Source organism: Diprion similis, chromosome 10, assembly GCF_021155765.1.
Source record: "Diprion similis isolate iyDipSimi1 chromosome 10, iyDipSimi1.1, whole genome shotgun sequence".
NCBI lineage: Eukaryota > Metazoa > Arthropoda > Insecta > Hymenoptera > Diprionidae > Diprion > Diprion similis.
The window spans coordinates 7,593,278-7,621,014 of NC_060114.1; the positions used below are offsets into that span (position 1 = coordinate 7,593,278).

At 38.3% G+C, this 27,737-nt stretch overlaps 2 protein-coding genes across 3 annotated transcripts; both read left to right on the forward strand.

The window, feature by feature from the left end:
* The first annotated feature begins 756 nt into the window (after positions 1 to 756).
* Positions 757 to 27,058, forward strand: LOC124411660 (ATP-binding cassette sub-family C member 4-like). Of its 2 annotated transcripts, XM_046890920.1 has the most exons (18): positions 760 to 894; positions 3,579 to 3,689; positions 3,788 to 4,163; positions 4,426 to 4,557; positions 4,712 to 4,903; positions 5,025 to 5,333; positions 5,403 to 5,528; positions 5,788 to 6,234; positions 6,300 to 6,605; positions 7,136 to 7,270; positions 7,436 to 7,991; positions 8,144 to 8,374; positions 8,514 to 8,750; positions 8,843 to 9,105; positions 9,590 to 10,035; positions 10,210 to 10,339; positions 10,426 to 10,432; positions 26,990 to 27,058. In XM_046890920.1, the coding sequence occupies exons 1-18, from the start codon at positions 806 to 808 to the stop codon at positions 27,013 to 27,015; spliced, it is 4,119 nt and encodes a 1,372-aa protein (XP_046746876.1). In that variant the 5' UTR covers positions 760 to 805; the 3' UTR covers positions 27,016 to 27,058. The 2 variants fall into 2 exon arrangements, with proteins under 2 accessions (XP_046746875.1, XP_046746876.1); XM_046890919.1 differs by lacking the exon at positions 26,990 to 27,058 and having other exon boundaries at positions 757 to 894; positions 10,426 to 10,645.
* LOC124411661 (ATP-binding cassette subfamily C member 4-like) lies at positions 18,410 to 27,498 on the forward strand. Its single transcript, XM_046890921.1, has 17 exons — positions 18,410 to 18,483; positions 21,288 to 21,398; positions 21,469 to 21,844; positions 22,085 to 22,216; positions 22,289 to 22,480; positions 22,596 to 22,904; positions 22,975 to 23,100; positions 23,191 to 23,625; positions 23,692 to 23,997; positions 24,068 to 24,208; positions 24,299 to 24,851; positions 24,991 to 25,221; positions 25,355 to 25,588; positions 25,675 to 25,934; positions 26,204 to 26,649; positions 26,775 to 26,904; positions 26,988 to 27,498. The coding sequence occupies exons 1-17, from the start codon at positions 18,410 to 18,412 to the stop codon at positions 27,162 to 27,164; spliced, it is 4,233 nt and encodes a 1,410-aa protein (XP_046746877.1). The 3' UTR covers positions 27,165 to 27,498.
* The last annotated feature ends 239 nt before the right edge of the window (positions 27,499 to 27,737 follow it).

Genomic DNA, 27,737 nt, shown 5'->3' on the forward strand with positions numbered 1-27,737 from the left:
ATAAGTACCTTCATAAAAACGAGATCACACATAATCATCGGTACTAGTATAACGGTTGATGTGTTATCGTTCGGTTGTAAATATTTCGGAAATGTCAAGCTCTGCACACACAGCTGCCATGATGTGAGGAACCGTGTGGAGTAATCAAAGTGTTGGTAAAGTAACTCAATTGGCACTATTTAGACCAAGTATCGATTGCCAATTTTCGTGAGAAAATTTCCATCTTATTCCCAGCTTACTAACAAAGAAAGTATCCCAGGTCGATCTCTCTGATTCGAGGCATGTCAAGGGGCGATTTGGTAGTTTCATCCACAAGTAGATAGTACTTTTCAACCAATCCAAATGGAAAAGTTTTCTCATAACAAGAAATAAAAAATGTAATTTTCGCAATTGAAAAAAAAGAAACAATCGCCAAATCATCCTTTGACATGCCTTACTTCAGAGGGTGGTTTCATCCCCTTGAAGTATTGAATGGCAGATAGAAAAAATGCGTGCCACTTAGTTTTTGTCCACTATTACATATTACAAAATAAATAAAACCGGAGAGATCGACCTGGGACACCTTCCTGGTTACAACTATAGTTGTCCATCGGCAAGGTGAAGCTACTTTTCTTAAAAGACTAAAAACTTACTACAAGAAATGTTTTTTTCCTAAACTTTATCAATGTTATTGAAAGAAAAGGTTTCTCTGTATTTACTTTTTGACGCGCCGTTGGATTGAATATCGAATCTTCTTCTTTCTACTTGGCAGAAAACAGAGATAAAAACACTTACTCCGAACCGTCTGAAACAACGAGGTCAACAAATGGACGGTGAAAATATGGACACTAAAACGAAAACCAGGCCGAAAAATCCCAAGGAATCTGCAAACTTTTTGAGCCGGCTATGTTTTGGGTAAGCCAAGCGTGAAAAAATATGTTCCCAACTATACTATCCATTTTCTGCTTCATTGCATCCACATATTGTGCCAACAATATGCTTCATCAATTTTGTGGATCTTTGCACAGTGGAGCGTCAATATAAGTCTCGCTATTAGCCCATATTTCCCCGCCATACGTTTCACCGCACCTCCGTCTCAAACGCGTTTGAAACGGCTAGCGTGCATAGCACTTTGTGGTGGGGAGCCGTACAACGCCGAGGAGTAGGGATGGCGACTTCGACGCTCTAGTGACGCTCCACCGTATACGAGTTACCCAATTGATTCTAGAGATGTTATCAGAATAGATGAAAGGCTACATCACGTACTGATCGAGAATTAAAAAAACCGACTTATTTTCTTGAGATTAATAAGGTTCTGTTGATTGATTTTCTTCAAGACTTGCGATGTTATTATGAAATACAAAAGTCATGCAATGTGGATTTTGCATAATTTATAATATTATTTCTGGTAAATTTTGCTCGATGATTTTTTGGGGTGTAAGTGAAATTCCGAAAATACAAATCTCCGAATATACAATCCCTCGAAATTATAGATTTCCGAATCTACAAAGTTGGGAAAGATGGAATTCCGAAATGCAAAATTTTCAAATAAAAAAAACATCAAACAACTAAAGCAAACCCCCGACTGTCCGAAGTTTCTATAAACCGATCTTTTGGAATCAACACTCTGTGATTCACGCACCCTGGCGCACTTAGATCCACGCACAAACGCTCACTACTCGAAATCTCGAGACTTCAGTGCAGTTCTGGGACTTTCTCATTCCGGACTTCGCAAGTTCCGCATTTCAAACGTTCGGAGGTTTGCGATGGTGAAACTTTGCTCAAGGAACAGGCTATAGGACGATAAGCATGGCGAATCGACCCCAGAAGGATATCTGGATCATCTTTTGAGGGTGTATTGGTACAAACGAGCCACGTTGATCCTGTAAGTTTCAGACCTAATCTATTTTGATTTTTGGGAAAATTTCTATTAAATTAAAAAAATCAAGTGCAAATAACATTAGACATTAAAAACAACAATGCAAAAACATTTTTTTTAAATCAGACGTTTATCGGTAGAAAGGCTTACAGATGTTTTATCTATACTAATATTATGCAGAGGTAAAATTTGTTTCTTTGTATGGCGGGGGTAATCCTTGGAACTACTGAACCGATTTGAAATTTTTTTTAACTAACAAAAGGCTGAACTATCCCTGAGTTATATGAGCTATAATTCATTTTGATAAAAATAAGTTTTTAGTTCGAATTCTCAATCTTTGTTAGTTAAGTCGTAAGAATAATCACTGCTTGACTACTTCATCGGCATGTGTTAATCAAATGGTTTAATAAACGTGATTTACAACATTGATGTGATATATATGATGGATAACTTTATGTTTCGGGGTTACAGAGCCATTTTTTGTGCAAGCTTCAACCGGAGAAATACTTACGTGATTAGGAGTACATTTGTCCTTGTACTTTGCATTTGTCTATCCGTGCGACGTCGTCTACGTGTCAGCTAGTTGAATATGAACCCGACGCAATTAGGTGGAGTGGAATGTCAAGATATTGGTGTGAATGTGCCATTGGACTTAGGACTATCGGTAGTTGTTCAGATGTTGCTGCAATAATTTTTTGTTTAGAACACGGACGATATTTGTCCACAATCCCTAGACAAGGTACAATACTGAAGACATTATTGATTAAAGACAACATTACAACCGTTATTGAAAAAGATAGCGACGAAGATTAGCCACGAAGATTAAAAAATAGATTCATTACATGAAAAATAAAAATTGATTCGCATTGACTGAATATATTGATCGATAATATTTGAATATTGATGTTTTAAAATGCAGAAAGATATTTTAGATAGAATTATTAGCCTCCAAGTATAGTTTATGATTGATTTTTGAATATTTTAACGTTTTGATAGCAAAAAAGTTGTTCTTACGTTATTGTGTTCAATGTCTAATGTCATTTTGAATTCATCAAATAGACTACGTTTTTGTTGTTTCAAAGGTAAAAGCATGGAAATAAATCTATTGTAATGTTTTTCAATAGGGCGAACCTTTTTGATCAATTGAGGGATTTCAAAGGTTATTCAACATCCGAAAAGACATGAAAAAAGGTAGTTTTAAAATTTTTCTAGAACGTTATCATTAGGAGGAAAATAATCTTAGAAAAATCGGCTATTTCTAATAATTATCATAAACGTTATAAGCTGTTATTTTTTCTAAGTATGGCCTTTATATACTTTTATAATGTTTCCAAATTTCAATGGAATCGGTTGAAACGTTTTCTGATTTTACGTTTTTCTCGATTTATTAAAAAACCGAAAGAGATAGAAGCCTGAAACTTGCAGGATCAACGTGTCTCATTTGTACCAACATACTCTCATAAGATGATCCAGATATTCTTCTGGGACCAATTCACTATACATATGTTTATTGTCCTGTAGCCTCTCTAATTTCGGGGATTTAGTCTCTCGAAATTTCAACCTCAACCCAATTTTTTTTTATTTTCATTTCTCTTGTACAGTGCATAGATCCGTATAATGTTGCACGCGAATGTCTTGTTGATAGGTTTTGATTTCCGAATTCTAGCCGAATTCTGTATTACTTAACTGTTGTCACATGCAGAATTGTTTTGGATTTTAGATGGGCGCTACCGACTTTTTTGATAGGAGTGAAACGTGAATTACAGACTGAAGATCTGTACAATCCCCTACATTCAAACAAATCCGAAAGTCTGGGGGATCGTCTAGAAAGGTAAGAGAAACAACATTCTTCTCAAAATTCAGTAGCCCAGGTGGCGAATGTTCATTAACATGAGTCAAACGTTTTCGCCGTGATTGTGTTTCATCCAGAGAATGGAAGAAGGAGTTGGCGAAGGTGAGCATTGAGGCGAAGTCACAGGACGGTGAAAGAAAGATGTTAAAAAGACGGCCGAATCTGATTTGGCCACTGATCAGAGTATTCTGGTTTCAAGTCTTACTCCAAGGGACACTGTGCATCACCTCGGCACTGATATTGAACACCATGCAGCCGTTATGCCAAAGGTGGTTGATTAGCCACTTCCGCGACGGTGAAAACCAGATATCGCAAAGCCAGGCTCTTCAAAGCGCTGCTACGCTGGTCTTCGTGACTGTCAGCATGGTATTAGTGACCCACCACTCGAATCTCCGTGCCAGAGAGATTGGAATGTGCATGAGGATAGCTTGCTCTTCGGTGATATACAGAAAGGTGAGTGATGGTGGTGAGATTCGGTGATTAGCCGAATTTCGATCTTCGTCAGATACTGGTTACAATTTGTAATTAGTGAATTGGCCATCTTATACGAATAAATTTCTGTTCATGATACTCGATATCGAAATTCGACGCAAGGAGTTGATGACTCCGAGGTAAAAAAAAGTCTGCCAATCGGTAACACATTTCTGGTACTACTGCCTGAGTTATTGTGATCTCTGTCACACTGACAGTCCGTCATTGTCACCATGGGTTTCAGGTCCTACGCCTCGACTTGGCTGCGGTAAACAATGTCGCTGCGGGAAAGGTCGTTAATTTGATTAGCAATGATGTAGCTCGATTCGACAATCTTCTGGTATACTTTCACTTGACATGGATCGTGCCACTACAGGTAATGGGTAAAAATAATGATAATGCCAACTTAACACGAAGAATTATGTGTAGCACTTTGTAATAAACTGGGGCACTCCGAACTGTCGAATCTGCACCTTCAGTTTAAGCCGTGTTTTGTAACCGATCTGCGAGCCCTGTGAATTTGATTACAGTTGACTTTGTATGGGTACATCATTTGGAGAGCTGTGGGCTTGGCCACCTTGGCAGGATTGGTGGTTATCATAATTCAGGCTACACTTATCCAGGGAACTTTATCCCGAGTTGCTACCAAGTTGAGAACTAAGATTGCAGTAAAAACGGACGAAAGAGTTCAGCTGATGAGTGAGATGATTTCTGGGATACAGGTACTGTCACTTCAATGTCGTCCACAAATGCGAGATACGGCAAACTGGTTATGCTCGAATCACGCTGACACATGACACTTCCTCAATCATTGATGATACACTGTAAAGACTGTTTTCACAGGTGGTGAAAATGCACGCGTGGGAAAGTTCATTTGAGATGATAGTAGCTAAAGTTCGAGCATTGGAGATAAAACTAATTGCCTACTCGTCATACATAAAAGCAATATCACTCAGCATGCCAGTGTTTTCTGGACGAGTCGCGGTTTATATGACAATAACTGTTTTCGCGCTGATGGACAATTCATTGACCGCAGAAGTGGTATTCACAGTAGCCACATTATTAAACATACTGCGATTATCGTGTACTTTCGAGTTTTCGCAGGCAATCAATATGGCTGGGGAGGCCTCGGTGTCTTTGAAGAGGATAACGGTTAGTTAAACACTCTGCGTTTACATTTTGCGTTGTGAATTTGGTACGTGCAACTTGTGTATTTGTTAGGACTTCTTACTGTTGGCGGAAGTAGAGGAAGCAAAGAATTCTGAAGCTGAATCACTCAATGAAATCCAGAAACGCGAAGAACATACAACAAATGTATCGCTAGAGCACAGAACAACAGAAGAACTTGTAAGTGTTGCTGCTTATAGTGCTGTGACCTTGTTTTATCGAAGAACTTGTAATTATTTGGCTTTCAAAATATCACTTAAATTATCATTTGATTTGAAGTTGATGAGTTTAATCAAGTGATGAGTAAAAATCACAAAAATAGGAATTTTATGAACTTTAATGCAAAATTTCTCGACCTTTCTAACTATTGCGTACGAAAGTGCGCAAAATTATTTCCTGAACAACTGTGCTTCCGGAACATAACGAATCACTGTTTCAGGAGTCTTTACTGGAGAACAAGGAACAATCCAACGAGAAGTCTGCATTGTTGGTGAGCATGCATGGAAGGAATGTGACGAGTACAACAGACGATAAGTTGAAAAACGGAATTGGGGTTAAATTGGTCAACGTCGCTGGAAACTGGGTCACTGGTCAGCTGCCACCAACTTTATGCGAAGTTTCGTTGAAGGTAAAGAGTCGATTGCTCTCCATGGTTGTGGGGACCGTTGGATCAGGAAAATCGTCATTGCTGCACCTCTTGCTGGGCGAGTTGCCAGTCGGAGCTGGAAAAGTGTCCTTTTACACTGGCGAAAACAATAAGAAAAACAGAATCAGCATTCGAGACCTCCGTATCTCTTACACTAGCCAAGATGCCTGGCTCTTCTCCGGCTCCATACGCGACAATATTCTCTTTGGCCAGGCCTTCGACAGTAAACGATATGAAGAAGTACGTTGGTCAAATTTTCAGTCGATTGATTCCGCAACTTTGGCAACTGATTACATATTCTTCAGGTGACCAGAGTTTGTGCACTCGTTAAAGACTTTGAGCAGTTACCTCAAGGCGATTTGAGCTTTGTTGGGGAAAGAGGAGCTTCTTTGTCAGGAGGTCAGAGAGCTCGAGTCAATCTGGCCAGAGCCATTTACAAAGATGCCGATATTTACTTGCTTGACGATCCTTTGAGCGCTGTTGATACTCATGTTGGTCGTCAATTGTTTGAAGAATGCATCAAAGGTTTCCTAAGCGGTAAAACACGGATCCTTGTTACTCATCAGCTGCAATACCTGCGACAAGCTGACTACATCATTGTTCTTGATCGGGTGAGTAGAACCGTTTCGTGACTTCCAAGGCACACCACTTCGGTGTCCTCCTACGAATTCGTTGCTACTCATGTATGTTACAGAACAGTGAAAAGTAAACGACACGTATTTCTTTACCAGCCAAAAAACGGTGTGAAGAGTTGAAAATGACCCCCAAAGACGGGCACTCAACGAGATGATTTATTGATGCGCTTGATGTGTTTAAACGAAACCAACGTAAAATGTTTCTATTGGCGAACGAAAGGTTTCAGAGCGTTTCTCTAATTCAAATACATCAAGTGCCTTATACGGAACTGAGAACCCACCCCAAAGGATGCCCATCTTTGGAAGTAATTTTCAGCCCTACCATCCCTAATTCCGCCAATAAAAAATACATGTCTTGTAGTTCCTCATGTTCTACAAACATACATGAGTTACAAAGAAATCGGAGGAGTGCACCGAACTAATGTTGCTTTTTAGGATCCTGCTTTGCTGAATTTGCATATGATATAGACAAATTTTGATGTCGCTAGAGCATTGTATGATTGTAGGGAACCGTCAAATGTCAGGGGACATATGACGAGGTAGCCGAGAACAGTCTGCAAGCAATTACTTCTCTCGGGAAGAAGACCTCCAATGAAGCTGAAAATGCGGACGAAAATGACGAGGAAAACATGGAACACGAGGTACCTATGATGAGTAATTGGATACGGAGCCTTTGATGATTACACATACCAATAATTATGTTGAAACATTCGATGTAATGTTTAATGTAATATTTTGAAGGTTGAAATTTAACCATATATGTAGTGACTCGCATAGGCATAATTAACTGTGCCGTGTAGATTCAGGCTTTATTCACAACTGGGAGCGACACTCAAGATTCAAAAGATGTTTCTGAGGACGCCAAAGGATCTGCAGATATCAGTGAAGAGGAGGTCACAACAAGAAAATCGGCATTCCAAGTATTCACGAGCTACTTCTTGGCAGGTGGTAATCTCTGTTGGCTAACCTGGCTTGTGGCAACTTTCGCAATCGCGATGACAGTACCATTCGCCGGCGATTATTGGTTGACTTACTGGATTAATCACAATGTCTTCGCACTCGTGTCAGCATCAAATGAGACCGTTTCTGAAGATCTGACGCATGAACGAGATCACACCACAAACGTTGCTGCACGGGTACTTTCCGCAGACAAATCGCAATGGTTCGATGGAGCCGGACTTCTACGTAAAAATGTAGCGGTCGAAGTTTACACAGCGTTGATCATAGCCACCATTTTCCTCGTTATACTGAACAGCTTGATCTTCGTGAGAATATGCATGAACGCCAGTCGCAACATACACAACTTCATGTTCGCAAACCTTTTGCGGGCTCCGATGAGATTTTTCAACACTAATCCAATCGGTACGTTGAACTTTATAAGGAAGGTTCGCAAGATGAACTTGCTTTTCATCTTTTGCTAATCGACTCATTGTCAGTCATTGCACAGTATAAATTTTGGATCGCACATAAGTTTAACTATCGTTATAGACTTCAGTAAACTATTTTTTGTGCAGGGAGGATCTTAAATCGATTCTCAAAGGACGTGGGTGCGATGGATGAATTTCTACCGACAACAATTATGCTGACATGTCAGATTTTCACTACGCTGTTAGGGATATTTGGAATTGTTACATTTATAATGCCGTTGATGATCATACCTGTGATAGTCATTAGTGGACTTTTATGTTTCGTCATAATTTACTCTGTCGGAACTATTCAAGGTGTCAAACGACTCGAAGGAATCAGTGAGTTTAAAGTACATGTCACTTGCATCGTTACTGTCTATGATTCAGCCATCAAATTTTCACATACGCCATGTTATTTCCACCGGGGTAATATTTTGGGAATCAATCGGAGCCTTCAATCATCGATCTGTGATTGCAGCCAAGAGTCCAGTATTTTCGCAAGTCAGCTCTACCTTGGATGGTCTTACGACCATACGAAGCCATGGTATGAGGGTTGCGAAAATGATGCAGATGGAATACGACCAACGCCAAGACGATCACACTAGTGCCTACCACCTGACCATCGCCACGTCGGTTGCATTTGCGTGTTCAATCGATTTGATTACGTGCCTTTTCACTGCTTCAGTTTGTTTCTCGTTGGTTCTCCTGAATAACGGTTCGTATTCATCTGTCTTAGGCTGAACAATACAGCGATGTTGAGATGCAGCGGGGAACTAAAACACAATTCTGGTATCTTTTGTTTCTTAGGTAGCTTTCTCAGTGGATCTGTGGGTTTAGCGATTTCACAATGCCTACTGCTGACTGGTATGGTTCAATTTGGAGTAAGGTTATTCCTCGAGACAATTGCCCAGATAATCTCAGTGGAAAGACTTCTGCAATATACGAATTTACCTCAAGAGGGACCTTTCGAAACTGACAAGCCTCCCCCGCCCACTTGGCCATCTGATGGCAGTTTGGTTTTTAATGGGGTCTCCATGAAATATGCCGAGGGAAAACCCCCAGTACTCAAGGTGAGAAAGACATTTCTGTAGAAAGTATTCTATATTATTTTCCGATATGTTACAGCAATATAAGTTCCCATATTCTTTTACTCACAAGAAAAGTCCCGAGGTCTACGTCATCGATTTTCTTCAACCCATATATGTATATTGTAGTACGTTAAAAAAAATTGTATACGTTATTTTTTCACGTAGTGATCTGTTCGGTCACAAGGTGAAAGCTACCCTCAAAGCCTGCTTGCAAAAATCGCACACAATTCGCCATCAATAGACGATAATCAGCCCAATGTTTTACTCTCGATGGTCGTTCCCTAATTTTTTGGGGGTAAGGTTCAGGGATGTTGTTTACCCCTCACACGTCCTAAGTCTCACATTCTATAATGGCCTGCAAGATATCAACAAATGCAGGAAATCGATCAGGTATGCTTCGGGTGCTTTCCTTGTTAGTCCAAGCATCCTTTTGATACGTCACTCTCTTCCTATCATCTCACGACAGGATCTGAATTTGAGTATAAAGCCTGGCTGGAAAGTCGGCATAGTGGGAAGGACCGGTGCTGGGAAATCTTCGCTCATCTCGGCTCTGTTCCGATTGACCGGAGATGGACTCGAGGGCGAAATACTATTAGACGGGATAGATACGAAGTCAATCGGGCTCCAAGATCTGCGTCCCCGCATCTCGATTATCCCCCAAGAGCCGACTTTGTTCTCAGCAAGTCTTCGCTACAATTTGGACCCCTTTAACCAGTATTCAGACGCTGAACTGTGGGACAGCCTGCGGGAAGTCGAACTTGCGAACTTGTCATCATCGCTTGACTTTCGAGTTGCCACCGATGGTGCCAACTTCAGTGTTGGACAGCGGCAGCTCATATGTTTGGCCAGAGCTGTTCTTAGAAGTAATCGATTACTCGTGCTTGACGAAGCGACCGCCAACATTGACCGAAGGTTGGTGTTGATCGTTACAACTTCATGGTCGTTCCAATTCGCCTGTTGGTCTCATTTTATCGATAGTCAACAAATTGGACATCCGTAATTGGGACTCGTCGTTTTAAAATTAATCACTTTTCGTGAGTATTCGTCGAGTTTGATAGATGCCTAACACTTATTTATGTTCTTCAGAACTGACGCTCTGATCCAAAAGACCATAAGACGGAAGTTTGCTGATTGTACGGTTCTGACGATAGCTCATCGTCTGAACACGATAATGGACAGTGACCGAGTCTTGGTCATGGAGAGAGGTCGCATTGAGGTGTGTGAATATTCAAATCAGATCTTCGGCTACGACTATACGTGATTAGAATAGTGAAAACCTCATTTCGCTTATTTTTTTCACAGGAATTTGGCCACCCGTATCTTCTGTTGAAAAATGCGAATGGCCGTTTCTCTCAAATGCTTCAACAAATGGGAAAAACGACAGCCGAAGGACTCTCAAAGATCGCTGAAAGCGCTTATCACTCAAGCCTCGAGTACAGAGAAATGGATGATATTATGACTATTCCTGCCAGTATTACAACGTTGAAGGATCACCAATAGATTCAGAAGCAAAAACGCTGAACTACATCACTGCCAATGAGTTATTCCTCATATCAATCAATCAGTTACCTGTAAATTATACTTTGTAGACGCTCATCGATTAACGGAAAAAGACACTGAATCGCTGACCTTGTGAAATCTCGTTACATTATTCTGTCATATCAGCGCTATAATATCACACAGAATTCAAATATACATGATTTCCTGTCCCACGAACTATTGAGACGTGCAGCCTGGCCGCTCGAAAAACAGGTGTATTTTTTGAAAATTCATAAGCCCGACAGTATCAAACAAAATATTTTTATTTTTTAATACCAGGTGAAAAATAGCTTCTTCGAAAAAATGGCGATGCTCCAGACATTTCTGGCGAGTTCGGCGAGGTAAAAAAATCTCAGTTTATTTATGAATAGTGTCGTTGCAATTTGGCGTAGCGATATTTTTGTTCAACCATTAGGAAAATTACGGTGAGCCGAAGAAAAAAATAATAAACTCAAAATACGCAATTTTTTTCTTCCGCTCACTATAATTTCCCTAATGGTCGAAAATAAATATTGTTACGCTAGTTACATTACGGAAGGAGCGGTGGATTTATGTTTTTTGTATCTATCGCCACTTCGTAGCTGTAACAATGAGATTTGTTGCCTCCTTGAGCGCGGGGACTGTAAACGGATCGTTTAGTCGATGAAAAACCATCGACGTAACTATAACGTTACCGACGACAATAATTCATCACCATTTGTTAATCCGCCCCATAAGTAATTGTGTCAATCTGTATTTCACAATATTGATAACACGAAATACTGGAGAAATTGATTTCGTGAAAAGCAATTAGGAGGTTGAGCCAATGAACTCTAGTCTGTGCGAAAACTTCAGAGTGTAGAAGTAAATTAAGAGTTTAACAGTAAGATCGAAACTGATTCAAAATTGAAGTTCGCTTGGCAGTGTTCAGTTGAACATCTACGAATCTACTTCATTTGCAACTATTTTTTAATATAAGACAGAGAAACAACTGTTCATAGTGGAAATGAATTCGCTTGCGTCATGTGAATTAAGGAGTACCTACTTCCATTAGATCAATCAAGTGTCAAATTATTACCAACCTCACATGAATGTCGGTAAAAAATGTCGCCAAAATGAGATGTCAGTGTTCTTCGTAATCGAAAACCAGATCAGCTGCCATTTCGTCATTTTACCATCAAATCTTATGAGACTGGGCTTAAAGTGTGTATTTCATCACCGCCGAGTAGCATCAGACCAGACAGTTCGATCCTAATGGTGCAACTGTGAAAATTTTCCCAATTTCGGTGAGTGACAACCAAATTTTTAAAAAGTGAAAGGTCGCTCTAGTTTTTGCCAAATTAAGGCATCAATTGCTCGTTGGCGCAGTTTTGACTCGTCGCGTTTTCCAAGCCAAGAGTCCAGTCGTCGGTCATTTTGACCCTGGTGTGCAGCGGAGGGGATGACGTACCGTTACTATTACCAGTTTTTCCCTAGATTTTGATTCTGTTTGTTTTCCTGATTGTTTTTTACTTTTTATTAAATTTTCAGGATGTTTTTGCGTTTTAACACGTTTTTCCCGTTCCATTTCGAATAGTTTGTGTTTAGCTCCAAAATTTTCGTCTAATTTTTTTATACTTGTAGCTTTCTACATAACACTGATGTCCGTAATTCTGAAAGATCTTCGGATTTCCGTACCCTATTTTATACGGCGTTAATTTGATCAGCTTGTGCAACTTCTGTTACTTCAAATTGTTCTTTCGTATTTGTTATCTTTGCGCGTTCTGATTCTAGTAATCGTTTTTCTTCGCAAACTTTTTTTTAAATTCTGATAATTCTCTGGATAAAAGAAAAGCATTTCTGAATTCACTCTCTTTGGAATTTTGCGTTATTGGTCTCCAATTTCAAATCAATAATAAGAATTATTATAGACTGCTGTCACCAATGAGTCTCGACATTCATAAATAAACAAAAATAAAATTATAACCAATAGATTGATGATGAAAAGAAAATTTAGACTTTTTATTATTCAATTTTCATGTGACGAATCGGCTTCGAATATTTCTAATTTGCGGAAGAACCAACTCACCACACAATTTATCGCTAGTTCTAAAACACAAATTCATTAACATAATATAGAATATGATAATGAATAATATATTAATCCGTGTGTATTTGGGGGTAGTAGACATCGAGGATGTGACACAGGGCAAAACCAATTGCATAGGAAATTGAATTTTATAACTATGGTTTCCGAAAATTCAAGAAAGTTTGTTCCAACGTTGCTATAAAATTCCGTTTTTAACGTTTTGAACTAGTTACATTCCATCTGTTATCGACGACTGATTTAAATCAACGTTTTAAAATCGTCTTATTGTAGTATAAAAATTACTTACAAAATTTTATAATTTACGATTTACGCAACCTCATTTTGGTGATTCCATTTCCGTTATCAGTGAACATCGTATCGCGTAATCTTCAGCAAGTGCGATGTAATCAAATTTTCAATCATTTCGATGAGTTTGCTTCTTTTTCTCTGCAAGTAAGAAAAATTAGCGAGAGGACGGTTTGAATAACTGCAAACGAAACCAGTATCTGTAAACTACATAACTACTAATTTTAAATCTACCGCTAGGTTAATGTCATTCCGGTATTCTTACGTTGATAATAATCACTGAGAAATTCCGACTCCTGGTACGGCGACTTTATTTTTATCCTATTGTGCCTGTATTGCAAAATGCTGCAGTCACTCGAGTACCGTTGTTATCCATAGATGGGTCGATATCATGTGCCAAATATGGAGAACAAAAGTCAAAGAGACACATCTATATTACCGAAGATAATTATTCGAAGCAGTTATACTAGCAATTCGCAGCACCCAGCAGCTTGCCACTCGCACGCCGAATTTAGGTTCAAAAGCATCAAAAAAAGACACCGCTAAACGCGTAGAGTAGCGATGCAAAGTTTTCGTCATCACAAGTTATGCACCATACTTCCATGAATAATATCTGACAAAAAAAAAAAAAAATGCAATCTACCATCCCAATTTATCACAGATTGACAAATAAACTTTTTTTTCTGGGTTTCAATTTCAATGCATAATTTCTGATGCCAGACATCGAAAAACACCAGAATATCCATTCTTATCTTATGAAGTTTGCTTTTGTCTGTTTTACGTTGATAAGTAAGTTTTGAAGATTTTAATACATTTCACGAGCAGCTGGGGTAGAACTTCGATCAAAACGATGGCAAATTGCATATGACTTGCGTAAGGCACAGTAGTGAGTGTTTGCTTGTCTATCAAAGCTTCATCTAACCATTCTTGTGCATTACTGTGTTAGAAGATGGCGTCAAGACAGTGGAAACAAGATGTTGACGCATTCTGTTTTATTTGCGGTGAATTCGAAGAAAGTAGGAAGCAAAAAAATGATTTTCTTTGTCAATAAATTAAATGCTTTGTCAAGCTTGTGAATCCTACTTTGACCTGCAAACTCGGAATCAAGATAAACAATGGATGCCTCACTTTGCCTACGTTAACTGCAAAACCACTTTAGAAGGTAAGTAACTCAAACTCAAGATCTAAGAAACTTTCGGACATATTTATATTTTTCTAATACTCAACAATTGTTATTCTTATACGGAAAAATCATCAGAATTAACCCCAATTGACCTCAATTCTCATATGAGAATGTTAAGGAGAGATTACATTTGGGGTTCAATACAAGAAAGTCCATACAAACATACAATAATCACTAAAAACATTCATTTTTGAACTTAATTTTTCATTACTTTACATTTCCATGCTTTCTACTAATCATTATTCTTGAATTATATTGTTATAAAGACTCCGATGTTCAGCAAAAATTTTTCTGATTGTAATTTCAAATAAAATTATGAAAGATTCAGTTATTTTTCTTGAAATTGGAAAAATTGCTTTGGTTTTTAAAAACGTAAACTTTGATGAAAAAAAATGATTTCTTCCTTTATTAGTAACGTAGAAGAAACCAAAATTTGACATTCATAAGTCAGATCCAAAAATCGTGTCGACCGGTGTTATGAGTAATGAAGTTACATCATTTTTTTAAAATCTCTGTGACTTTGAGTCTGCTTTTGAATCAGGTTCAAAATTGCGAAAATCATGACTTTGATTTTGAGTGCGGGTATCATACGAACTTAGAATCGGCATTGACTACGAGCTGCAATTTCGAACACTAGACAAATGTTTTCCATCGATCGTGACTCAAATTTGAATTCTAAAATTTCAAATACGCAAAAAACAAACAAAAAAAAAAAAATCAACAATTTTGGTGTGTTTAAAAGTATGTATGTGTGTATGTGATACACATCGATTCGATAATGATACGAACTTACAAGCGTGAAGCGTCCGCAGCGGCGTTTGGACATTTGAAAAGAGGGGGCATCATTATCGTACAAATGAATCTCCGTTATTACATTTCGACCGGAATAAGATTAGTTCGTCGTCCGAGCTCGTCGAGCACGGTGAACGGTGATCATTGTCGTTCAGGAAATAAAAAGGCGCGACGAAAAAGAAAAGAAGAAACTGTACCAATGAAAAATCCCGCCTGAACATAAAATAGTGAAATAAAGATACCGCACAGCTCGCATTGATAAAATTTAAAGAAAAAAAATCTTGCCAAGACTCGTCCAGTTTAAAATTACTTTGCTGCATAACAACACAAAACGGAAACACGCGTACTGAGTCATTGTCTCTTGTCAATCTGTGTCACGTTCTTTCTCCCATTTGTATTATTTTTATACAACATCTTTACTCGAGACTCCGCTGTACGAGACCCATTCAACCATTCTTTAGCTGCTTGTTTCTTGAATCAAATACCTCCAGGAATACAATCGGCGCTTCAATGTTTCTAGTAAGTTTTTACGAGATTCTATATAGTCATTAATCTTATTACTAAATCATCATTCTCATTAGAAATAATTTTTTTTTTTTTTTTTGTCCAACAACTACGAACACTTGGTAAAAGAAAGTTCATTTAGGTCAAGTTTAAAAATATTACACAAGATACTGAAGCTTACTTAAATACTTACGTACCGGTTTTGTTCACTGTAACGGTAAAGATTCGTTGCCGTTAAGTTAAAAGTTTCAAATGTATCAAAAGGTTCCGGTACGGAATGCAATTTTAAGTACGTAAATGAAATACAATTTCCAACTAGCTTCTTGTCAATATGATGTTCACTTAAATTTTCTTTGGAATGCATCATTGAAAGGTAAATATTTTTTTCACTTCGTGTGGAAAATTTTCTTTCATCGACCCAATTGTGATTTAGAAAATAAGAAAAATAATATCATTTCTTTGCTTCCGAAACAGTCGAAAACAAAGTGGTCGTACTTTTTATTGTATAATCTAGTACAAAATATTGTTTTAACCTAGATTAATATTGATGTGAAACACTAATAATTTACCGACGCTGCACAATTCTACTTATCGCATTTATTAATATTTCACATCGCACTACTGGGCAGATAGTTATTCGAATAGAACAAATATTTTGCATTCAAGTAAACCAGTCTTGACTTTCGATTTCATATCATCGGTTCAGTCATTCAACTTGAGAATAAAGTTTTCCATTTCTAAGGTTTTTATAATTACATTTTTGTTCAAAGCATTCAAATCTGAAACGTAAATGAGGAAGCAAAAATCGATCTTGTACGTTTAGTTCAGTATCATCGATTTTTTATTTTCCATTTCGTGATACTCAATCTTGATGTTTTTTTTTTCTCCCTGTTTTGTGGGTAGAAACTGGGCGTATAACATGATTCCTATTTTCATTCCATGCCTTATCCTCACGCGTTTGTTTTGTTGAAAAAATTTTAATTGTCAACAACAAAGCACATTGGAATGATGACCTTCTCTTCAATTATTGATTAAACGGAATATGCAAAAATGTACAACTCATCAGTGTTTTTGCTAGCTAGTCGATAGTCAATCGAAGGAAACTGAGAAAGGGAAATGAAATGAATTCACTGAATCGGTAGAGGAATGAGAAAAGAAGATTGGTTTTAAATATCCGAACACGTTACAGCGACTTCCTTGGGTTAGGATCATTCGGCCTTCGATTGCGTGCGGCGCTATCTTTTGGTTTAACTCGAAAAAAAAAATGAGCGACAAAAACGAGAGATAAATTTACGGAGACGATAAAGCAATGGCGACGTGTATCTTGCTACGTCTGGTTTTAAGAGTTGCCAAATCAATCGAAGGGTATTAGATAAAGAGACCTGCATACCCGATAAGGAAAAAACATACGTGATACCTGTATTGAGATTGAGTTTTCGAAGGTGTTGCATAACGTTTTGCAATCTTCGAACAGGTGACGGATAGATTAATAGTAATACATTGAATCGCGTAATTTGTCAGTAATCAATCAGACCTTGAGGGAAAAAAAAATTGATAACCTGATTCTTATGTTCAATTAAACTGCGTGTATCAGTTCCGCTGATACCATAATTTGTAGCTACCATCACGCGTTGGCATCATTTCTCTGCACGAAATCATTTATGCTAATAACCTTGATTCAATATTTTATATTTATCGCATCATTCTATCATACATGACTGAATATTTTCATGGATGATTGGACTTATTTTTTTGACTTATGAATGTCAAATTTTTGTTTATTCTATATTACTAATTAACGCAGAAATAATTTTTTCTCATCAAAGTTTAATTTAAAAAAAAAAATAACTGAATCTTTCATAATTTTATTTCAAATTACAATCAGAAAAACTTTTGCTGAACATCGGAGTCTTTTTAATTCAAGAATAATGATGAGTACAAAGCATAGAAATGTAAAGTGATGAAAAATTAAGTTCAAAAATAAATGTTTTTAGTGATTATTTTATGTTTGTATAAACTTTCTCGTATTGAGCCCCAAATGTAATCTCCTCTCTCTTATATTCTCGTATGAGAATTGAAGTCAATTGGGGTTAATTCTGATGATTTTTCTGTGTAAGAATAACAATTGTTGAGTATTAGAAAAATTTAAATATGTTCAAAAGTTTCTGAGATTTTAAGTTTCAGTTTCTTACCTTCTAAAGTGGTTTTGCAGTTAACGTAGGCAAAGTGGGGCATCCATTGTTTATCTTGATTCCGAGTTTGCAGGTCAAAGTAGGCTTCACAAGCTTGACAAAGCATTTAATTTATTGACAAAGAAAATAATTTTTTGCTTCCTACTTTCTTTAAATTCACCGCAAATAAAACAGAATGAGTCAACATCTTGTTTCCACTGTCTTGACGCCATCTTCTAACACAGTAACGCACAAGAACGGTTAGATACAGCTTTGATAGAAAGCAAACACTCACTACTGTGCCTTACGCAAGTAATATGCAATTTGCTACCGTTTTGATCGAAGTTCTACCACCTGCAGCTCGTGAAATCAATTAAAATTTTCAAAACTTACTTATCGACGTAAAACAGACAAAAGCAAGCCTTAAAAGGTAAGAATAGATATTCTGGTGTTTTTCGATGTCTGGCATCAGAAATTATTTTTTGAAATAGAAACGCAGAAAACAAAGTTTATTTGTCGACCTGTGTTACTAACGATATTGTAGTTGTTAAATAGGCCTTTTGTAAAATCGAGTTGCAAGATCGGAACAAACTTGTTTGAACATTTTAACTTCATTTCATCGGCATATTCGTTTTCAGTGAATTGTGTTCATATATTTCTCTGTTTTATTTCTGCAGTGAGTCGAAGAATACTGCACGAATGCAAGGAAAAAATTAAAGGGAGGACATAGAAAATTGAGAAAACATGGACACGAAAAAAAGACAGAGCCTACCAAGTCCTGAGGAATCTTCAAATTTTCTAAAACGGCTCTTTTTCGGGTAAGAAAGGAACCAGGAATTTTACTTATTGGATCCTTTGTTTCTTATTTCAAACATCAATATCCCTCATAGTATTGTGAATATTTATAACAATAAAAAGTTCATTTTCTATACCCATCGAAAATTTTCATTACTCGAAGTAACAAATTCATTCGATCGTTTCTGCAAATAACGTCTTAGTACAGTCGTATAAGGTGAAAAAAAGGTTAAACCTTGGAATGGAAGATAATAAGCTATAAAATTATATGAATCTTTGTTTCGACATTTTATAAGTTAGCTTAAAATAGCTTGTCATAGAATCTCGTGAACGCGAGTCAAGATATTCAAGGTCGAAGGTGGCGGAAACCGTTTTTTTGTCAATATTTTTTTTCCTTTGATCTAAATGACATTTGGAGATATCAGAGTTCAAGAGCATAAAATTCGCCTGAACTTGGTCGAAGCAATATTTTATATAATTAACTGTTCTTGAGATAAAGCGCGAAGAGTAGGAAGCGCTTAGCCATGTGTATGACTTGATAACGGTAGGTCGATTGTGGAAAACAATACATAGTACGGTTTATAATTATTTAATAAAAATATTATCATTATGAAGAAACCTTAGTTATTTACTAATCAATTCCTAAGAGGAATGACGAGCTGCATTCTTGCTATTCTTAATGAAAATAACAGGAAAAAACCTCCCTCGCATTGAAACTTGAACTATAATAGATTTGCGATCAACTAATGGTTAGTAAAAATGTCATTAAAATATCTTCAGACTACGTCATTTTGATATCTTATAATTAACATAAATTAACTAAATATCTTGTCAATAATATATGTAAATATCATTTACTAGTTAGTGAATAACTGAGTTTTCTTCATAATTATTACATTTTTAGTAAATAATTAACCTTATCAATCGTACCACGTTTTGGATTCCACATTTGACCTATACTAGCCTTATCATATATACGGCTAAACGCTCTTCACTCTTCGCGTTCTATCTAAAGACCGGTTAATTGTATATAATATTTCTGAAGAAAGAATTTGTAAAGAATTTTATACTCAACAACTTTAAAAATAGTTTGAACTAAAGAAACAAGATTTTTACAAAAACGGGGTTTTTACGACGTCCAACTTTGAATAACTTGACTCGCGTAGAAGAGATTCTATGAGATTTTTTAACTAACTTATGGAAAGTCAAAACAAAGATGAATACAATTTTATAGCTTATTAGCTCTCATTTTGAGGTTGAAGCCCTATTTGATTGGACTATCGTAACAATATTCACTTTCAAACCTATTTTCAAATATAGAACGAATTTTTTTATTAGTCTTCATCAGCTTTGGTGATAGAAGAAGAGTATTGGTTTCGGTCGAAAATCACTTTTTCTAATCTTAACAAGTCTTCACGTTTTCGAACCTCTAGAATCCGAGAAACAGGTTTTTTTTCTCGAATTGTGGGAAGCTTATGAAGACTAAAGAAATGGAACTCAGTAATCTTAAATTTTTGCGGACGCTAAAAACGAAACCGACGTCAGAATTTCAAATTGCAAGATGACGAATTGAATTTGAAATTTGTTACTCCGGGGCTTTTGGGGTCGCTAAAAACGAATCTGATGTCAGAAATTCAAAATTCAAGATGGTGGACCTAATGTGCGGTTAGGATCAATTTTTATATTTTCAGTCCACGATCTTGCATTCGCCATCTTGCATTTTAAAACCCTTGTATACCCGGTCTCAAGGAATTTAACTCAAAGGAAAAATGTATGCTTCAAAGGATTAATACGTTTGCTGAAATTGAAGCGCTCTGATTGAGACATTCGACGTACAATGATGTTGAAAGAACAAAACGTTGATCGATTCCGATGTGGGCAGGGTTCCACGTTGTCAAGCCAAAATTGAATGACCCACATATAATATAAGTCTACACTTCTACAATCTGTTCGTAAATCAAATATGACACGAATTGTATAATCCGTCACAATTCCATTGCACAATTGATTAAATTTTAAAATCTGATCAATCCGATAGACACCAAGAATTAGGAATGTTGATGTACATTGTGATGTGCTGTTTTATTTTACATGCAGCAAGTTCGGATTCAAGCGCGATCAAATGATAACACGAATCTCACACACCTACATACGCAATTTCTTTTGTCAGGAGGTAATAAATTTTTCTTGAAATCGTATTACTTTCGGTGTGCGATGTGTTGACTCCAAAAGGAAGTTAGAGTGATAATAAGAATAATAATGAATCAGTCGACGAGTCAAGACGTTTGTATCTAAAGATGAATCGATAATTTCATGCTGTTCAACAAGAATCATTCACACTTGGTGTTAATATAGTAATCAAATCGTCGTAAGTATTTATAGGGAGATAATAATGTGTACCGTGTAGCGATATCTTGTGGCAATGAGCAATTATCGAATTTAGACTTTGTCCGTTTTGTAGAGAATATACGAGACCATTAAGTTTGTTCTAAATAGTAGGTTTGCACATACAGTGATACAAAATAATTCACATGTATATTGTCATTTATTAGAAAGTATGATGAAATAATTATTATAAAATAGAGTAAAAGAAAGCAAATTAGTTTCAAAAAAATATAAAAATTTGGAGAAATTTATTTCTCTGTTATAAATCAAGTTTTCGATTTACATTCGATTTTACTTCAACAAATATTTGGAAAGATTTTTACGAAGCGTTGCGCCGGTTCGAAGGATTTTGTCGTTTCGTTAGCATGAAAAAAACTTTTCACAAAATTTCAGAGATTTCGAATAAGAAAAAGTAAATACAGGTCATAATTAATTATTTCAGATGGGCGTATCCAATTTTCCTGAAGGGGGCGAAACGTGATTTGCAAGTAACAGATTTGTATGACCCGTTGAAATCTGATGAATCCGAGGGTCTCGGTAACCGTCTCGAAAGGTGAGTGAAGCAGAAATTGGTTTTCAATCTCAAAGCAAATCACCAACTCACGTCTCACGTCTCAATCCAGAGAATGGCAGAAGGAGTTGGCGAAGGCGAAAGATTCGCCGATGGTGGGAGAGGGCAGCAAAAGGAAGCCGAAGAAGAAACCGAGCCTGACTTTGGCGCTGATAAGGATGTTCTGGATCAAGTTCATGCTGCAAGGACTGCTCTTCTTTGTGCAGCTAATGGCGGTGCGAATACTGCAGCCAGTGGTCCAGGGTTGGGTCATCGGCTACTTTGACCAGGAAAAAAATGCGTTGACGCAAAACGAGGCCCTCATCTACGCCGCAGAACTGATCCTCCTCACACTCGCGTCGATATTCCTGCTTCACCACTCAGGCCTGCGGACTCAGGAGATGGGAATGTGCGTGAGGATCTCTTGTTGTTCGATGATATACAGAAAGGTGACAAAACCCTATTTTACACACGTAAATTCATTACGCTGTCACACTTTCGTGATGGGCACTAATTTGTAACGACACTGATTACGATACTTAAATAAAAATGCGATTTTTCAGTCATCAATATGCAAGATAACAGACTTGGAATATAGAACCAAACCTTGATTACCGAAAAAAAAGATGAAAATACTTTCCGCCAGCATTTACCGAAATGCTATCATACCTGGTCTTGACGTGTTTTAGATTCTTCGCCTCGATTTGGCATCGGTGAGCAACACAGCGGCGGGTCAAGTGGCGAATTTGATAAGCAACGACGTGGCCCGATTTGATAACCTTTTTATGTATCTTCATTACGTTTGGATAATGCCGTTACAGGTAATGCTCGAAAATGACTAGACTTGATGGTTTCGCACGCGTAGATCGCTCTTACTTTTTGCATGATTACAGGTGACTCTGATAGGGTACGTGATGTGGCAATCTGTCGGTATGGCTTCGTTGGTGGGAATTGGGGCTATGATCCTGCAGACCATACCCATTCAGGGTTACTTCAGTAATCTTAGCGCCAAGCTGCGATCCAAAATCGCAGTGAAGACGGACGAAAGAGTACAGCTGATGAGTGAGCTGATATCTGGGGTTGAGGTGTGTTGTCAGAAATCAACACTGATTTGATCATTCAAAACGACGACGTCGTGAATTACTACTTACTTCTATGGTTGACAAACGAAAATTATTGACATGCACTGAAAAATCGCAGGTAATCAAGATGTACTCGTGGGAGAAGCCGTTCGACATTATAGTGGCGAAGGTTCGAGGGCTGGAGATAAAACTGATCTCAATTACGTCGTATCTTAAAGGGATATTCGCGAGTATTATGGTCTTCTCGGAACGAGTCACGCTTTATTTGACCTTAATCACTTTCGCGCTGATGGGTAACCCTTTGACCGCGGAAATAACCTTTCCACTGGCAACTCTGTTCAACTTGCTCCAAATGACGTGTGCAATTGCATTTCCGCAGGCAATCATTCAGGCTGGAGAGGCGATAGTTTCTTTAAGAAGAATAGCGGTAAGTAAAATGCATCTTTTTTCTATACTTTCGTCATCGATACAAAATTTACGATTCATAATTCTTCCAGGACTTTTTGCTGCTGGACGAAGTGCAAAGACCGGAGAGTTCTGAATTTGTAGCAAACGATCGGGACCAGCCAGTAGAGAAGCACACGACAAGCCAACTGCTCGAAAGTGGAAAGGAAACTGAATTGGCAAGTATTTTAGTACTCAAGTGGAGTGTGAGTCTCAGCATTATCATTTATTAATATTATTTACTAATACAAGTCTTTTTTATTTCTCAGGAGTCCTTGTTGTTGGAAAAAGAAAAATCTGCAGCACAAATCACATCCGGATCAACAAACGGAGTGAAGAAACCAGACAAACGACTTGAACATGGAATCAGCATCGAATTGGTGAACGTCGCTGCGAACTGGGTGAGCGCACAGCTGCCGCCAACTTTATGCGAGCTTTCAATGGAAGTGAAGAGCAAATCTTTAACTGTGCTCGTGGGATCCGTCGGCTCGGGAAAGTCGTCCGTACTGCACCTGTTGCTAGGCGAGTTGCCGGTCGGTGCTGGAAGACTATCCTATTTCACCGGTGAAAACAATGACAAAACCAGAATCAACAGTCAGGACATTCGCATCTCGTATACCAGCCAAGATCCTTGGCTGTTTCCAGCTTCTGTACGCGCCAATATTCTCTTCGGCCAACCCTACAACAGAAAGCGATACCAAGAGGTACGAAAAAAACACTTGTAATCATGTTCTCTCACATTTTCGTTAACGATCGAAAAAATTTTCCAGGTGACGAGAGTTTGCGCGCTGGTCAAGGACTTCGAACAGCTTCCTCAGGGTGACATGAGCTTCGTCGGAGAGAGAGGAGCTTCTTTATCTGGAGGTCAGAGAGCTCGCGTCAATCTAGCCAGAGCCGTTTACAGAGACGCCGATCTCTACCTGCTAGACGATCCTCTGAGTGCAGTTGACGCTCATGTCGGTCGTCACTTGTTCGAAGAGTGCATCCAAGGGTACCTGAAGGGCAAGACACGGATCCTCGTCACTCATCAGTTGCAATTTCTCCGTCAAGCTGACAGTGTGATAGTTCTCAACCGCGTGAGTGTTAATGAAATCCCATTTTCGAATGAGACAACAATATTTTCTCCTTATTTCGTGTTTGTTCCAGGGCAGCGTGATGCATCAAGGGACTTATGAAGAGCTGGAGCAATCCGCTCACGCCATTCTAGCCTCTCAAAAATCGGAGGAATCCGAAACGGTTGAAGAAGAAAAGGAGGAGGTTAGCCACGTGGAGAAACCGGACTTCAGGGTAACTACAGCATGTCGTTTTCTTTCAAATGTCCAGTCTGATCATGCCTACTTTCAAATAAATACCTTCAACAGGTTTATGTTGTTGCAGAAAAAACGGCTAACTTCGGTTAGCAGTGAAAGGCCATCAGAGAGATCGGTGAGCTTCGAAGATTTGCAGGATGTTGAAGATGAGGAGGTCGCTACGGGAACTATGTCTACTAAAGTTTACACCGGCTACTTTTTATCCGGTGGTAACGTCTGCTCGTTGATCCTTCTTACGTTGACTATTATCAGTGGTCAGTTATCAGCAAATCTGAGTGATTTCTGGGTGACTTACTGGACCAATCAAAATACAAAAAGAGCTGCAATAAAAGCTAATGAAACCGCTTTCAATATTACGAGCAGCAAAAATGAAACTTCGAACAATTTTCATCAAATGTTCTGGGATCCCGATACCGCATGGTTTGACCAGTATGGACTGCTGCATTCTAACGTTGCCATTCAAATTTATACAATCTTGATCGCAGCTGCTATTTTCTTCCTCTCGCTGCGCAGCTTGCTTTTCATGAAGATTTGTATGACCGCCAGTCGCACTATACACGACTCCATGTTTTCAAACCTTTTGCGAGCTACCATGAGATTTTTTAACACCAATCCAACTGGTACGTTGAATAGTTTATATCAGACCTGAAATATTTTAGTTTTAAATTTGTCTTTATCGTATATGCGACTCTTCTATCTATAATGTGGCGTTGAAGGACTGTCAGAATTTTTCTGATCTCTCTGCTTTTGATTTTGCAGGAAGGATTCTGAACCGATTTTCGAAGGATGTGGGTGCAATGGATGAACTGCTACCGAGGGCGATGCTTGAAGCACTTCAGGTTTTCACAGTAATGTTAGGAATTCTTGCTATGATCGGCATTGTCAATCCATGGACGATAATCCCGATGTTGTTTGTGGCTGTGCTTTTCTATTGGATTAGAGTCTATTACTTAAAGACAGCCCAGGATATCAAGCGACTTGAAGGAATTAGTAAGTTTTAAACTACATAAGTACCTTTTAGCAACGGTTATCACATCACAAACTTTGAGCGAACTGTTAACTGGTCTGATGTAATACTTTTATCCCCATACTAACACGCGATTATTCATCATATCAATTTCAGCCAAAAGTCCTGTATTCTCCCATGTGAGCTCTACTCTCGATGGATTGACGACGATACGAAGCAGTGGTGTCCTTGTGCAAAATATGCTGAGGCAAGAGTTTGACCATCACCAAGATGCGCACACTGGTGCCTGGTATCTTACCATTGGGACGGCAACTGCCTTTGGGTTCACACTTGATCTCGTGTCGTGTCTTTTTACCGCTTTTGTTTGCTTCTCGTTCATTCTTATAAATGGTTCGTAATTCTCACCTACATCACGTGATTTATAGCTGCGAGAAATTGTTTGATAAAGTTATCTTGACCCATCCGTGGATTCGTAGATTTCCCCGGTGGATCTGTCGGTCTGGCCATTTCACAGTGCTTGATATTGACTGGAATGGTTCAATATGGAGTGAGACTTAGTGCTGAGGTTGTTTCACAGATGACCTCAGTAGAGAGAGTTCTTCAGTATACTAACCTACCCAAGGAGGGACCTTTCACAACTAGCAATCCTCCTCCCGATACTTGGCCTTCTCAAGGTGCTTTAGTCATGAAAAATGTTTCTATGAAATATGCCGATGACAAACCGCCAGTGCTCAAGGTATGGCTGAGAAAAAAAATATGGATATGTGTATGAAACTTTCACATAAGTTCTCATTTGAGCTCTGCCTTGGTCTACAGGTCAAATAGTCTCATGCAGTAGCATTGAAAAATCCTTAGCGTGGTTTTTTTAATCAGTGAAAATGAATCTCAAATTACGTTCATCGGACTCTTTATTCAGTTCTAAATAGTACATTTGAGAATTTCCTGAGTGTTATCGTATGAATAGTTCCCTGATGTCAATTCACTCATGGTTTCGTTTCTGAATAGGACTTAAACCTGAAGATAAACCCTGGATGGAAGGTTGGCATAGTAGGAAGGACTGGTGCAGGAAAATCCTCTCTGATCTCAGCGCTCTTTCGTTTAACTGGAGATGGATTAGAAGGTGAAATTGTTCTGGACGGCATAGACACAAAGTCGATAGGGTTACAAGAGCTGCGACCCCGAATCTCGATCATTCCTCAGGAGCCAATATTATTCTCGGCCAGTCTCCGCTACAACTTGGACCCCTTCGACCAGTACTCAGACGCTAAGCTGTGGGATAGTTTACGAGAAGTAGAACTTGGAGACTCGATGCCTTCTCTTGACTTCAGAGTCGCTGAAGGTGGAGCAAATTTCAGCGTTGGACAACGCCAATTGATCTGTTTGGCCAGAGCCATCCTGAGGAACAACCGATTGCTCGTCCTTGATGAAGCCACCGCCAATATTGATCGAAGGTTGGTCTATTGATCATGTCACGTTTAGTATCTTGATGTAATGTAATTATCGATATACTTTCTAGTATCAGGCTGATTTTATATTCATCAACCGTATCTCAATATGATTATTTTTTACCTCCTAGCACCGATGATTTGATTCAAAACACCATAAGAAGGAGATTCGCTGATTGCACGGTGCTGACGATAGCTCATCGTTTGAACACGATAATGGACAGTGACCGAGTTTTGGTCATGGAAGCAGGCCGTGTCATGGTGTGTAAATTTTCAAGTTGGTCTTCCAAGCCTGTAAAATGTTCAAAGTACTATAAACTGACTTGTTTTCATTTTCTACGCAGGAGTTCGACCATCCGCATTTGCTGTTGAGAAATCCAAATGGTCACTTTTCGCAAATGCTTCAACAAACAGGGAAAGCAATGGCAGATAAACTTGCTCTGATTGCTGAACGTACCTATCAACAAAGCGGTGAAGTCAAGGCGATATCTAACGACGGTGTCACAAGTGCAAGCGAATAAGTGCTATTTTTTATTTGACATTAACACACAAGAAATCCTCTCACAATTTTCGTGTGAAGTCTTATCTCTTCCGTTAATCTGGATTTTTCCTCACAATTACGATGGATCAAAGGCAGAGTTAAAGTGCTATTCAGAACATAAATGTGTTTGCACAAGGATTGTAACATGCGCGGAGGTCTCACACTCCGATTCGAGTTATGCCTGATGAGAAGTGATAATTTTGCGCCAAATTCGTCAACCATTCGACAAATTGCTGTCAAATCCATAAGACAATATCTGTTTTAGGATAAGAAGCCATCCATATATGAATACAAATTAAATTGCTAAATTTTAATCAAATGTTATTTATAAATCCTCACCGATCATAAGGTCAAGTTGACGAAAGTTGACAACTGTATCGTTGAAATGAATTTCGACAATTCAGACTTGGTGAATCGAAACAGGAAGTTAATGTAAGCAGACCAAGAACTGGTGCTGCGATGATATAAGGGAAAAAGTTAAGGGGAATTGGGGAGTTAAGTGAAGTCAGCTTATGTCGGGCTGATCAGAGCACAACAACTATGTCTTTATATC

Excerpts from the sequence above, each read along its gene's own strand:
- LOC124411660 (XM_046890919.1), top strand. The coding sequence starts at position 806 with ATGGACGGTGAAAATATGGACACTAAAACGAAAACCAGGCCGAAAAAT. Across the intron at positions 4,164-4,425 it reads CTTCGGTGATATACAGAAAG|GTCCTACGCCTCGACTTGGC; the intron begins GTGAGTGATGGT and ends CATGGGTTTCAG. Across the intron at positions 10,340-10,425 it reads TGGAGAGAGGTCGCATTGAG|GAATTTGGCCACCCGTATCT; the intron begins GTGTGTGAATAT and ends TTTTTTTCACAG.
- LOC124411661 (XM_046890921.1), top strand. The coding sequence starts at position 18,410 with ATGGACACGAAAAAAAGACAGAGCCTACCAAGTCCTGAGGAATCTTCA. Across the intron at positions 23,101-23,190 it reads GTGGAAAGGAAACTGAATTG|GAGTCCTTGTTGTTGGAAAA; the intron begins GCAAGTATTTTA and ends TTTATTTCTCAG. Across the intron at positions 25,222-25,354 it reads CAAGCGACTTGAAGGAATTA|CCAAAAGTCCTGTATTCTCC; the intron begins GTAAGTTTTAAA and ends TATCAATTTCAG.